The 13,831-nt window shown below is 53.8% G+C and overlaps 2 protein-coding genes across 2 annotated transcripts in view; both read right to left on the reverse strand.

Annotated features, from left to right (window-relative positions):
* Positions 1-237: 237 nt before the first annotated feature.
* Positions 238-8,600, reverse strand: DUSP7 (dual specificity phosphatase 7). The gene is made up of 3 exons (XM_064518710.1): positions 7,916-8,600; positions 5,222-5,650; positions 238-2,647 (listed from the first exon to the last, which is right to left on the reverse strand). The coding sequence occupies exons 1-3, from the start codon at positions 8,325-8,327 to the stop codon at positions 2,340-2,342; spliced, it is 1,149 nt and encodes a 382-aa protein (XP_064374780.1). The 5' UTR covers positions 8,328-8,600; the 3' UTR covers positions 238-2,339.
* A 1,259-nt stretch (positions 8,601-9,859) lies between these two features.
* Positions 9,860-13,831, reverse strand: part of POC1A (POC1 centriolar protein A) — a 133,651-nt gene continuing 129,679 nt past the window's right edge. Inside the window, exons 13-14 of the transcript XR_010391195.1 lie at positions 11,737-12,398; positions 9,860-10,662 (exon numbers count right to left, since the gene is read on the reverse strand). The gene's annotated coding sequence lies outside the window, so the exon portion shown is untranslated. The remainder of the gene's footprint in view (positions 10,663-11,736; positions 12,399-13,831) is intronic.

Here is a 13,831-nt window from a genome sequence, read left to right on the forward strand (position 1 = left end):
TCCCTGGTTTACCCAATACCCCAATCCTTCTCACCCCATCTCCCCCTCTCCGTTTTACCACAGGTCTTAAAAATTAAACTGTGCATGAAACCAAACACCACACTTGAAAATGCCCAGCAAATGCTGCTCATGGTCACAGAGCAACATTAATCGACCATAAAAAAAAAGTCTGGGGGGGTGAGAAAACAGCATGCCCTTATACGGACAGAGGCTAGACAAGCATCTGACACAAACATCTTTTTAAAGAAAAAATAATATTTATTTGCAATATAAACAAAGTCCCAATATTGGATCAGTATATGTAGGGTCACTAATTTTCCTTCATAACTCAGAAAGCAGAACCACTCCTCACTAACAAGCTCTCATTTGTACTACCAGAAGATGCATCTTTTTTTTTTTTTTTCCTTTAAAGAAGAAAGACCACTAACAGCACAGGAAGCCTTTACAAATCAGCTTAGCTGTAATGCAATACAGATGCACTGTCAAAAAATCCCTGAAAAATAAATTCCTCCATGAGGTAAGATGCAGTTAGGATATTCTCAGTTTGCTCACTCGCAACCATACTTACACCCATTCTCCCTTCCAAAGACCCACGATCCAAACATTGTTGCAAACAAAAAACCCAACAATGAACAAACAAACAAAAGAAACCAGAAAACCAGAAAAAAGCTCATTCCAATGTTCTGGTAATATCTTTAACAAAAGGAACAGTTTCAGGATGTGACAGCGTCAAACATTCCTCCAGAAGGAGATTTTTTTTTATTTTTTCTTTTTTTTTGAAAAAAGTACAAAAAACTGGATATTTAGAAAAAATCCGTGGCTTTTTTTTTCTTCAGTTACATGAGAGTTAAAGTGGACAGGGAGGGGGGAGAAAGGAGGGACTACATTGCAGCCAATAAAGAAATCTCCAAATCCGTTCTGCCCTCCTCCCATAAATTATTACCACTTCCTCCCCCTCCCAACTTGGTACAAGGTGTCTGCCAAACACTAGCCAGAAATATAAACAAGTCTTCTCAGAATAGAAGGCACGGCATAAAGTTATTCGAAAGAGGAAAAAGAAAATAAAAAAAATTAGAACCTCTGTTGAAAGCTCCAATCATCTCAGGTTTTGCCAGTTAATATATATATATTTATATATATATGTATATAAAAATTCTGTTACAACGCTCTTGTCGTTATTTCCACATTTCTTCACTCCCCTCACACGCTCCGTGCGTGGCGATTCAGTCCCGTCCCACTGCACAATCCTCGCTCTGCTCCGGGCTCTCGCTATGTTTTCCCCCCTCTATCCCCCACCCCACATGCACACACATGGGAAAGAATCAAGTGTGCAAGAGAAACGCCAACATCACAAATACTTTCTTTACTTCGGAAGCTGGAATGATTTTAGGCCAGCTGGATGACATTAAGTCAGTCAACAGGCAGCAGAGAATGAGTGCTCGGCTCAGACATGCTTCTACCAACTCTGGAGGCTACAAGAGTTTTACCTCTGGCAATAGCAAACAGTGTTTTTGGCAGGGGTGGCATTAAAAAAAAGCTTGTGGCTTAGTCACCTTGGCTGAATCAGTGCAGAGTTTGTGATTGTGAGTGCAGGCGTGGTGAAGGGGTTGCGTTTAAGCCCAACTGGCCTTCACACATAACAAAGCTTCCTACCAGATGCTAACAACAACAGCAGCAGCATGTATCTCTCTCTGGAGTACCCAGTAATATGCCAGGACATACCAAGGCTTCACAAAGTGTGCAAAATGCATTTGGTCAATATAAACATTTGATTAAAAAAAATAATAAATGATCAAACAAGAAACAGAATAAAATACTGGTTTTGCAACCTCGTCTGTACAAACAGTCAGGAACTTACATATTTAAAAAGAGTTTGAACCCAAAGCTCGAGTAAGATTCATCTTTTCTGTTTTTAAAATCAAAAAAGTAAACTTGGGTTTTAAAACAGTCTTGGGCCAACACCTTTTGTTCAAGGTTTCCAAGTGCATAAATCTCCTCGCTTTCCACAGCAAGCTAACCCCCGGTAGCTCTCCGCACGTGTGCGTGCTCTGACAGTCCCGATGCACCTAGGAAAGCGGTTATTGCCGGTAACAGCTGCGTTCAGAACGCTGTAACATCGCCCGTATTAAATAACCCCCTGGAAAAAGACTACCTCTCCGCTTTGATCAGAATCAGGATACTAATGAACGGCATTAGCCTTCTTAAAGCAGCAATCAGACACCTCTGCTCAGAGAAGCTAGTTCTTTCAGAGCTGCCTGGCGAGACAGATATTTCGTAATAGTTGAAATGCTCAAGAGAAGCGATTCGATGCTCGAGTTCCCGACCACGCCAAATCCCCTTCATGTGGACTCCAGAGTGTTCAGCTGAAACAGGTTGTGGTTGGTGGGGGTGGTGAAGTACAGCTGTTCACTGGGGGAGCGGTTGTCGCATGGGCTGTTGAGTCCCAGAGTCCTCTCAAAGTCCAGTAGCTGGCCCATGAAGTTAAAGTTTGGGGAGATGTTGGATTTTTTCCTTTTCACAAAGTCATAGGCGTCATTCAGGGACAAGTTGAGTTTTTGCATCAAGTAGGCGACAGTTACTGTTACAGACCGGCTGATGCCAGCGAGGCAGTGAACAAGGATCCCACACTTCTTGGAACGGGCCTCATCTGAAAGAAGACAAGGGGAAGGGGGAGTCTATTATTCCGTACCAAAAACGCATGGCTTTGGAGCAGGGCCAGGTGGCAGCTTCAAGTTTATAGCACCAGGACGACTGCCAGAACTGGATCCACTGCTCCCAGTGACACCGTCTCGCGTCCTTCGACATCACGTCCCTCCCCAAAGGGGTCCTGAGAGATTCCCGCTGTGCCAGCGAAGCTGCGCATCCCCATCCCACACGGAAAGGCCAAGCACCTCACGCTTCACATGCTTGAGAAGTATTAGTCAGGCCTGGCAACGCATCCCTGCCCGGGAAGCGCTGTTACTCTGTTCACCGACCAGGGTCACTCACAAAAGGCAGGCAGAGCTGGAGACAACAGCTCTCTGGAGGTCCTGGTGGCTGGCCTCATCACACCCACCACAACGCTAATTAACCAGCAAAGGCCGCACACTCGACATGAGGGTACAACCCAGCACCACGCCAGGCTGTTCTCTTCTGCTCTTCCTGCCTTTTCACTAAGAAGCTATCTGAATCTAGTGGTACCCAACTTAAGCAGAGCCTGAAGTGCGGGAACTTCCCTTATTGTGAAACTGTTCTTTGGAAGCTTAGGAAACACACTCCACTGCAAACAAACATTTGTGTTGAAGGAGAAGCTCGAGATGAATGGCAGCAGAGAAGAGGAATGTAGGCTGCACCAAAAAAATTGCAAGAGAACAACTACGAAATTTCCCCTCCCTTGCCGCTGATTGCAAAGCACACACATATTCATTGTCTCTCTCACAGCCGGAACAGCGTGATCCCTTTATGAATTGACATCTTAGTGCTGAAAGAGGGACACGCTGCTGGGAGCGCTGAATACATACAAGCACACAGCGCTGCTTACGTCTGGGTAGCCCCATTTCAAGTCAGTCATTCGACTGAGAGCTCGTTGGGGAGGGAGAAGGTGGTAGGAGAAAGAGGAACCTCAGGCAAAGGCAGAGGTAAGAGACACCAGCACCATGAACGGGGAAGGGCAAAGGCAGCACAGGCAAAAGGAAAAGAAATCCAGATCCAAGCCACAACAGGTTTTCTGTCCAAGCCTTCAATCCCAGGCAAGAGTTTCCAGTACAATGGACAATTACCCTTCAGCTTACACAGCCCTCCCCCCAGTTTCTCCCCGTTCAACATTTTCCTGAGATATTTTTTGTCTTTCATCTGACCTGTGTCACATTTTTTGGTGTTTGGTTTTAGAGTGAGGTAATCCTCCATTTCCTGTCATTAAATGGAAAGCACAAGCACGGTGTTCAGAGAGACACTGTCTGACCGGAGCAGACAGATCCCAAATGCCACATGCCAGCAGGGACCCCATACCTCAGCCGTGACGTTTAACAACACACTCCGTTCTGCAAGCGCAGACAAGACGTTAGAGGGGTCCCTGCTGCCACCCTAAAGCAGAAGCTTCTGACAAGAACCATGTTATTAGATGACAGAAGAGGAAAGAAAAGAGAGCATGCAGGGACTGGGTTCTTTGAGGGCTGAAAAGCAGACAAGGACTATTTCAGGCCTTAAAAAACAGCAAGTGAGTGAATGCAGATGGGTGTGAAACTGTGGGCAACAAAAAAGCCTCAAAAATCTATTGCAGAGATTTCAGTCTGAAAGCAAAGAGTCCACTCTCCTTCGCCTAGGTCAATGCCTTTTTAGCCAGATACAAAGCCATGGGGCTTTTAATAGTTAGAGTGGTAATAACTACCTGTGCCATTCACCCCCCATAAATCAGAATTGATTAGGCTAATGACGATCACCAGCAGACAGCGCAGGTCATGCTGGCAATGACCACTTTTATTCAGCCTGACAGACACTTCTCACAGAATAAGTAGTGATTTTGAAAGTTAATGCTAGCCTGGGGGGGAGGGGGGGGGAAAAAAAAAAAAAAAAGATTTGCTCTCCCGCTCCCTCCAAAACCATTCAAAACTGTCTCAAGGATTGTCTGCACAGCAATTTTTCCAGCTTAGCTCTACAATGTAATTATAATCACTAACTCATTGTGTTGATACTTACCTTAGGAGAAGTATCCATACAAGGAGTTAGTTATGCTAGGGTGCCCTACAGCAGGATCATAACTAGACTAGCAAATTCCCTTAGGAGAAGAACCCCCCCAGATTTTATCACAGCTGGGGCTAAGGAACTGCTGGCAGCAGTCACAGTAACACAGCTCCCATCAACACTCACTGCTGAGTAAAGCAAGCATCCAAAGTTCTCCACTGCCTTGGTTCAGCTGTTTCACACAAGTGAAAATCCCCATAAAAGGGCAAGATACAGTGGGGCCCGGGTCCAGCTTGCCACAATCACCATTTTCAGGTAACTAGACTGAGCTGCTGTAAAAAGGGCTGAATTTTGGCAGGGGAGGATTCCAGACAGGCCCTCTGAACGAGCCAGGTTGATGTGCACCAGAGCTGTCACCTCAGAAGCATGACACAGGGCTTCAGGGCCAGCAGCGGACTATGCCACAGAGAGGTCAGGCTAGTGACCAGCAACAGCTCTGGGAAGTAGCTTGCCACATTCCCGAGCAATGAGTACGAAAAGGGCTGTTCTGCCAACTACCTACCAATGAAAGCAATGGCCTCGGGAAAGAACTGCGAGAGGTTCTGACTCCAGTGATCTGAGATGGGGATCTGCTTGTACTTGAACTCTCCGTCGTGCTCAAACATGTTTGGCAGGTTGGGAGTCACATTCAGGATGTACTTAATGCCGTATTTGCCCAGGACGTCCAAGTTGGTAGAATCTTTGGCGCAGCCCAGGTACAGGTAAGGTAGGATCTGGACTGGGAAGGCAGGCTGATTGTTGGGAATCGGGCTCCCGTCCGACTCCGTGGCACTGCTGGGTTCCCTGTCAGATTCGCCATCTGAACAGTCAGAGCTTATCCGCAGCCCTCCCAGGCCGAGGACAGACGCAGGTGGAGAGTTGCTGGGTGAGGAGCTGTCAAGGTTGGTCTCGCAATGCTCAGAGTACTCAGTCTGAAACTTGTTAAAGCCACCTGGGAAGGGGAAAAGGAGAGAGGGAGGGAGAGAGGCAGAAAGAAAGATGTTTTAAAATGGAGCCTCTTTTTTTTTAAAAAAAAATCCTTCTACCTAAACACATGTGCACACTACTTAGTGTTTGCCAGCAGAAAGCTGGTATACATTCAGCTTCTCAGAAGATACCCCCATGAAAGGCATCTCCCCACTCCCTCTACTTCCACAGGGCAGATTGCTATTGAGCAAAGAGGAAAATGAAGGGAACTTCTTGTGAAGTTCGATACTGCTTGGGATAAGTATGGGGCAAATGTCAATCACATCAAAAGAAACAAACATGCAGAAATAAAATCAATGGCAAGAGATACTCAACGTTGCCTCATTCAGGGGTTCTCAAAGATGCAAGGCTGGGACAGTTTAAGCAAGAGCTATTATGCCACATAAGCAAAAAAAAAGCACAAGAGCATCTGCCTCCAAAAAGATAAAGCAAGAACAACAACTAAATATCCAACTCAGGCACTAAAGCCCCATTAAAGTCATTCACCTTCAAACAGAGAAGGAGGCCATAAGTTCTGCCTAAGAGAGCAATCTGCACCTCTGTTTTATCATTATAAGCACAGTTTGTGATGCAGCAGCATGGCAGGATCATTCTTCATCCAAACCATATTGCACCGAGGAGGGATGGGACCCCCTATGCCTGCTTCTAGGTCCTTTTCTCCAACTCCTCAGCTCAACAGTTTGGGAAGGCAGGGAAGGCAAAGCCAAGAAAAAGGAAAACCCCCGTGGCTCTACCTCCTTCGCAGCCGATAGGCAACCGGCGTTTAGCCGTCGTTATCTGACACTGACAAATGGTTTAATTAGAAGGGCCTCCTGGAAACTTTGTTCGTGGGTTTGGTGGTTGCGGCAGGGTCACCGAGCAGGACAGGCAGCTCCTGCCACCTCCATTCATGAGGAGGAGGCTCGTCCGCCTCCCCCGCGCGGCCAGACAACACCGCGGAGCCATTTTGGAATTTTAATTGGAAACATTTCCCAGCGAGGCTCCAGGAAAAAGGAGAGAAAGGGGCTCAGCTCCCCCCCGCCCATTAGGAGAGCCTAGAAGTAACTTCAGAGCTGCTCCGTCCTGCTCGGGACGGGGACGGCGCGGAGAGGGGTGCGAGAACAGAGCGGGCGAACGAGGGGGCCCGTCGGGGAGCGCAGAGCGGGCCGGGGCAGGGGGCTCCGGCCGGGGCAGGGGGCTGCGCTGGGGGGCTGCCCCCCCTCTCCCCCCCGCTGCCCTCGGAGGGGCCCCGACGGCTGCTCCGCACCTACCTGCCCCTGCCGCCGCCCCCCGGCCCGGGGGCTCCCCCGGCTACCGAAAACGGGGTGCCAGGGGGCAGCGGCGGGTGGTTTGTTTCTTTTCTCTTTTTCCCCTCTTTTTTTAAAGGGCTGCAAGTGGCAACTGTCCCAGCCGCTCCCTCCCCCACCGCGGGTCTCCCGCTATTCCTGCCTCAACCCTGCCACCCAGCGACCGCCGCCAGCAGGGCCCGGCCCGCCGGGACGCGCCGAGCCCCGGCCCCGGCCCCGGCGAGGGGCCCGGCGGGGCGGCGGGACCGGCCACCGCGGCTGCGGGGTGGCCGCCTCCGCCGAGCGGGACCCCCCCCCCCCCGCCCAGCTCGCTGTTTCTGGCGATGAAAGGAAAATAAATACATAAATAAAGAGCTCGCGGGGCTCGTCCTGCCGCGGCGGCCGCTCCGCCGGGGGGGGGGGGGGGGGGGGTCGCGCCGGGCCGGGCGCGCAGAGCCGCGGAGGCGGCGCACGGCGGGGTCACCCCGGGACAGGGCGCTCGCGGCCTTTTTGGGGGGACCCCCGGGGTGGGGTGGGGGGGCGCGGGGCGGAGGCAGGCGCCGCTGGAGAGGCGGCGAGGAGGAATGTGCTGGTCATCCTCAGCCGGTGCCGCCAGGGAGGAAGGGAGGCCGGCCGGGGGGGGGGGGGGGGCTGCCTCCCGCACCGGCTGCGGGGAGGCTCCGCGCCGCTTCCCGGGAGGAACCGCAGGGAGCAGGGCGCTCCCGGCCGCTTCCCAGCCCGCAACCATTTTGTGCAGGGGATTAAAGCAGGATGGAGGGGAGGAAGGAAGGAGGAAAAAAAAAAAAGAAAAAAAAAAAAGAAACCCAGCAGGGAAAGGGGGGGGGGGGGGGAGCAGAGCAAAGCCAACCCCCGGCGGCGGCGGAGCGCTGCGGCACGGTGCGGGGCCGGCGGGGGCTCGGCTCCGGGGGGCCGGGGAGGGGATGCCCGGGCCGGGGGGCCCTCACCTTTCAGGTAGTAGGCTTTGCAGCCGTCGTCGCGCAGCTTCTGGAGCAGCAGCCCCAGGACGGAGGTGGCGGCGCCGCCGTCCTGCCAGTCGGCGGTGGCCTCGTCGTAGAGCAGCACGGTGTCGGCCTTGCAGCGCTTGACGAAGCGCTCCTTGTCCTCGTGGTTGGGGATGATGGAGCGGATGGGCAGGTTGCCCTTCTTGAGGCGGCGCAGCATGAGCCCGGGGATGGCCAGGTTGATGGCCGTCTCGATGTGGGAGCTCTCGAAGAGCTCGTGGGGGCGGCAGTCGAGCAGCAGCAGCGAGCGGCCGCCGCCCGACTCCAGCTCCTCCTGCAGCCACTCGGCGCTCTTGCACGGCATCGCCGCAGCCATGGGCGCCCGCGGGGAGCTCCCCCAGACCTGCGTTTTCATGGGGCTCGGGAGGGGCGGCCGCCGGCGCCCGGGCGATCGGCCACCCACGCGGCGGCGCCCGGCCGCGGCCCCGCCGCGCTGCCCGCCGCGGCCCCCGGCTGCGCCCCGCTCCGCTCCGCTCCGCACGGCCGTCGGTGCGCGCTGCCTGCGGCCCGGAGCGCGGCGGCCCCGCTCTGCCCTACGCGCTGCGCCCCATCCCGGCGGCCTCAATTAAAGCGCCGCTTCGCCGCCGGCTCGGCGTGTCATGCCTCGGGGGCCGGCCCCGCGCCGCCCCGCCCCGCCCCGCGCCACGTCACCGCCCCGCGCCCCGCCCCCGCGCCCGCCCCGCCAATGGGGGGCGGGGGCGGGGCCTCGGCGGCGCGGCGGAGCCCGCGGCGGGGGGAAAGCGCGGGAAGGGGCGCGGGGGGCGGCGGGGCCGCGCGCGCTCCCGCGCTCCCGCCGCGCTCCCGCGGCGCCGCTGAGCCGTGGTTGGAGGGACGCGTCCCGCGCGGGGACGCCGAGGCTGCCGCCCGGGCGCCCGAGGCCTGCTGGGGTCTGGGGCGACGGAGGTGCAGCCCGCTGCTGCCTTCAGCGGTTCCAGCCGAAGTGCGGCGGGGCTCGTCAAGCCTCCGAGTGCCCCTTGGCTGCAGGTTTGGCTTCAGCCAGCAGATTTTATCTGTACGTCCGTGTTTGCTTGAGAGTAGCTCCCTTAGCGCTGCACATGTATAGATGCAGAGCCCTCATGCTGCGATACCGACATTTCAAGACCAGAACTCAGTTGGCCGCGTTGTTCTGGTTTCTTTCAAACTTTTTGGTGCCTTTTCGCACAAATCAGCCCTCCGATCCCAGAATTTTTCAGTACCTAAGCACTTCTCAGTATCTGACATAACATTTTCCTACTACAAAACAGGTTTCACCTGTCTCTTTCTAAGGAGAAGGATGACATTAACAGGTATTTTTGCACGGGCTGCCTCTCTCGCAGTCCACTTCCACCACGAGGACGGCCGCAGCGACAGGCTGCCCAGAGTCTGCACCATCTCCAGCCTTGGGGGTTGTCGAGATGCGACTCGCTAGAGCCCCGAGCAGCCGGCCCTGACCGCGGAGCGGGCCCTGCCTGCGGCGGGAGGTTGGGCTGGAGACCTCCCGAGGTCCCTTCCCACCTGCCTTACCGCGACCCTCCCATCTCCAAGTTCCCGTTGGCATCAGCGGGAGGGGGGACGGCTCCTGCTGCCCCGCCTGTGACGGATGAGACTCCTCTTCGGCCCCAACTTCTGCTGTCTTTCGCCTCTTGCTGCACACTGCCAGCAAACACGGTCACACAGGAAAGGGTCAGGGTCTCCCAGGGGACAGATCCCCGGGCGCAGAGACGTGACCAGCTCGCTGCAGGGACTTTGCCCAGCTGACTGGGTTTCAAGATCTGGCCTGTATCAAGTGTAGCAGGAAAGATATCGTTCCTTAACACGCCCCCCCCTCCCCGAGTCTCAAACATAGATTTGTTTAAAATTGTGCTATTTGAAATACAGTTTAAGTGAATGTCTGTGTCAAGGCAAAAATACTTAAACCGGACTGTATTTGATGCCACTTCACACCCGGTCAAGACCTGTTTTTCCTCCAAGCCAAGACGTGTTACTGAAGCCTTAGCAGAGCCACTGTGTCCCCAGTGGGGAGACACCTACCCTTGACATGTACAACTTCCCAAGGCGCGCGTTTTTTACAGAAAGGATTTTCCTTCGTCTTCAGTACAAAAGTAGCACTCAGCTACATCGGGGTCGCTAGCCTTTTAGCCTATTCGTAAGTGCGGATTCTAATGAAAACGCAGAATCAACGCCGCATTTGAACACATTCTTCGCTTTAAGCACTCAGCGCCCCATTGCAAAACGCGATGGGATTTCAGGGGCCGTGATCAGAACTGCCCGTGGATTTCATTGCTATTAGCAACATAAAAGTCTTGTTCTACATAGTTTTTTTGTGACTCAAGTGTGCCCGAGAAAGAGGAACAACCGAAGCCGTCCACTTCCCCTTACCCGGTTTATTTTTACTGCGGGTTATTGTGGGAAGCTATTGTGATTCAGTGCTGCAGTAGGAAGTTACTAACACGGCTCTTGCAGCAGAGGATGTTGAGGTTCTTATGCAAGCCACAGTGAAAATAGCTGACCTTTCAGTGTGTTTATCAGAGCACCTCCAATTCATAAATGAAACAGCAGCGGGTTGTGCAAAGAAGGTACAGCTGGGTCTTGAGACTGGCGTGCCCGAGGTTGGCGTACTGCAACCACCCGGGGCCCAGAAACATTACGGGGACTCCTTGGGTCCTCTCTGGGTGTGCGAGGGAGGCGGATGCAACCACCGGCGTGCGGTGCTGCGAAACCAGAAGAGAAACGGTTCACCTCCGCTTTGCGGTCACATTAGCGACCGCCTAAGTTTCAGGGTGGGACAGGCTCCAGGCGCATCAGCTGCGGAGGCAGGAGCAGGTCTCGCCCTGCCGGGGGGGGGGCAGAAGACAGCAGCCTAGCGCCGGCGAGGGGGTGCGGGGGGCAGAGGCAGAGCGCCCCTCGCGTCTCCCGGCCCTGCGGAGCCCAGCGAATCCTAGCGAAATCCCGCCTGGGCGCTGCCCGCGCTCGGCCCGGCCTGCGCTGCGCGGCGGCGGCGGAGGCGGCGCCGCGGCCGGGGAGCCCGAGCCGCAGCCCCGGCCCGGCCCGGCGGGGCCGCCGCGGGCAGCGCCGCCGCCCGGCGCCCTGCTGCCCCCTGGAGGCAGCGGCGCAGCGACGCACCGCACCGCACCGCAGCGCCCAGCGCCCAGCGCCCCCCGCCGCCGCCGGGCCCCGCCGCGGGGATCCCTCTGCCCCGGCAGCAGCCGCTGCTCCGCCGCGGGAAGCGGGCGCCTCCCCCCGCTCCCCTCCGCTCCCGTGGGACGGGGCAGGTCACAGGCACCACGGCCAGGACACCGTGGCCAGTGTCTCCTGCAGAACGGCTGGGCTGGCGGCGGCTCAGGTGCTCAGATGTCTCACCACGTGTGCGGCTTTGCTGGCAGCTAGAAGATCAGCCTGCGTCCGGCAATGAGCAGCTCCAGCTCGACTCCAAAGAGTCCCAAGCGCACACAGAGAAGGGACAGCACAAAGCGATCACTGCCCTACAAGTGGATCGTGATCTTCTCCATGCTGCACTGCCACAACTGGCCTTGTGTTTCTAACATGCAGGTCTAGATACATCGTTCTGGTTGCTGACCTGCTGCAGAAAGACTCCCCTCCAGCATCCTTTTTATCTGGCACCCAAAAGGGTGACTGGCACCTTTCCCATGCCCACAGCCATGTCTTGCCCTCATGGGTTGCAAACGACCATCCCCATCGCAGTGCTACATGTATTCTCCCGTCCCTGACCAGTCCCAGGATGCTTCATGGTTTTGCTCCCTTGGAAATAACAAGGACCTTGTTACCTGCCCAAGCGCCATCAGGGCGTCCCAGGCTGGCTTGATTTCAGACCACTGGTGTCCTCATCTGGTCCCTCCTCTTTTGTGATGCTGATCCAGACACTATCGCTACTGTGTTTCCTCCTCTGCTGCCTCTCACCTTCCGCAGTCTCCGACTGTTGACCCCGCAGGCTGGAAAGACAGCCAAGCCTGTGGCTCCACTCAGAACTTCTCACCAGCTCTGGAAGGCCCACGTGCAAGGCTGAGCACACTAGTTGCAAAGTCTCGTGGCTACACTGATTCCAGAGGATGTGATAATCCTCACCTCTCTTGCTTCTCATTTTTCCTCTCATTATCCTTCCCTCCTCAATGTCATCTCTCTGGAGGACTTCAGTGTGTTTGGTGAGCTACCTAGTAAAGGCATCAATCCACACTTTTCCCTTCTGTTACGCTTTGATGTCTCTTTCATCCTGGTCTTTGTCTCATGTTTTACAAACACAGACCTTAACCATGAGTTACGGCAGGACAAGAGCTAATAGCATCATTAGCGGATGCTTACCTGAAACACCTTCCAGTTCCTGACTTCGCCCCTGCGGTGGGCACTGCTCCCAAGCACACGACAGCCACAAGTTTGAGCAGAGGGAGCAGTTGAAGTCTGAGTAAGAGGGAAGCAGGTGCCACAGCCGTGCCTGCCAGGAAAAAAATAACAAGCGATGGAGAGCCCAGCACCCGAGGTACCGTGAGGAGACTCACAGGACTGGTTACACCTGAGGTGAGGGCTACGGTTCCTGAGGATTCGAAGAGCAGAGCAAAGGTATTTGCAATTAGAGATGGTCAGCAGTTAACAACAATTTTTTTCTCAAAAATAAACATCTGAAAAGCTTGTCTTTGCTTTTAACATGCACTTTCTCAGCAATATTGCCCCCCAAAAGGCTTCTCTTTCCACTCTCAGCTATCAAAACAGCTCTTCCCCAACAACTGTAGGCTGCATCAGCTAAACCTTCCTAGGATTTACCTTCTCATTGCTCAGTCAGCTGTTTGCAATATCTAACAACATGGATCAGGTATGATTCGTGGCCCAGATATTGGTCCATAGAGCTATTAAACTCCTTCTAGTAGGAGTCTCCACCTGTCCTAGGTGCCTGTGGTCAAATAGCCATCACTACCTATAGAGGATGCTCCTTTCCGACAGCTTAATGACGGACTGGCAGCTCGAAGCAATACCTTGCAAGCAGTATCTCAGCTGGCAATTCACTCGAATGACCTCGGCTCCCAGACTGACTTCTGGTTTTCTCTGCGACATCAGGTGAAATCACAACTCTCTATAGCACAGTTTTCCTGTCTGTAGCGTAGACAGTGTCTCTCAGGCACCTTTGCAAGCATTTGGGTATTTGGGAACCAGGCAGGTGGGCTGATTTGATGTTAACATCCACCTTGCAGTGCTGAATTTCTCAGACTGAGTCACTCTTTTTTAATTTTTCTTAAAAAATGCTTTTAATTTAACTCCAGCCTTCCTTCCTAATTATTTAATTGAGGTAGGAGTTATTCTGTCGCAGAAGGGCATTTGTTGATGGTTTACCTCATGATTCGTTAATGCACGTAAGAGGTTAACTCCTGGTAGAGAACTAGATACTTGGTTTTAACAGTAGGGAAAAAAAAGCGCCCAAATTTGCTTTCTACTCCTGCACTAATTTGTGACTATTTTTATCAACATTAACATTGAGCCAGGGTAAAAATACTCCCTAGAAAGTTTAGAATTTACATTTGTCTTCATATATATTCAGCAGAAATCTAGCTCCCCAGCCTCCGCACTGCCTAATCTTGATTCATTAGCTTCACCCGCCCCCAAGAAAAATGTCAGATGACTTTGGCCTGGTGAAGCACTTCACCCACAAATGCTCACAGGGAGGATCTGAAGCACCATGCTCTCCTTTTCGTAACAAGCCATCTTCATACTGCAACAGCTCTGACAGTGCAGATATCTAACCTGCTAATCTGCACAGGTTCCCCCTTCCTAACACAGCCTCACTACAGGCAAAGTCTCCCGTGGGCTCCATCCTGAAAGGATGCTGAGCACAGGCAAGCACCTTCTAGGTTATACTGTACCTCCATGGACCTCAGT

Source organism: Dromaius novaehollandiae, chromosome 12, assembly GCF_036370855.1.
Source record: "Dromaius novaehollandiae isolate bDroNov1 chromosome 12, bDroNov1.hap1, whole genome shotgun sequence".
Lineage (NCBI taxonomy): Eukaryota > Metazoa > Chordata > Aves > Casuariiformes > Dromaiidae > Dromaius > Dromaius novaehollandiae.

What these genes read in the sequence shown, in the direction of transcription:
- DUSP7 (XM_064518710.1), bottom strand. Translation starts at nt 8,327, where the DNA reads ATGAAAACGCAGGTCTGGGGGAGCTCCCCGCGGGCGCCCATGGCTGCG. An exon ending in CAAAGCCTACTACCTGAAAG is followed by an intron (nt 5,651 to 7,915) that starts GTGAGGGCCCCC and finishes TCCCCTTCCCAG; the next exon opens with GTGGCTTTAACAAGTTTCAG. An exon ending in CGAGGCCATTGCTTTCATTG is followed by an intron (nt 2,648 to 5,221) that starts GTAGGTAGTTGG and finishes GTCTTCTTTCAG; the next exon opens with ATGAGGCCCGTTCCAAGAAG.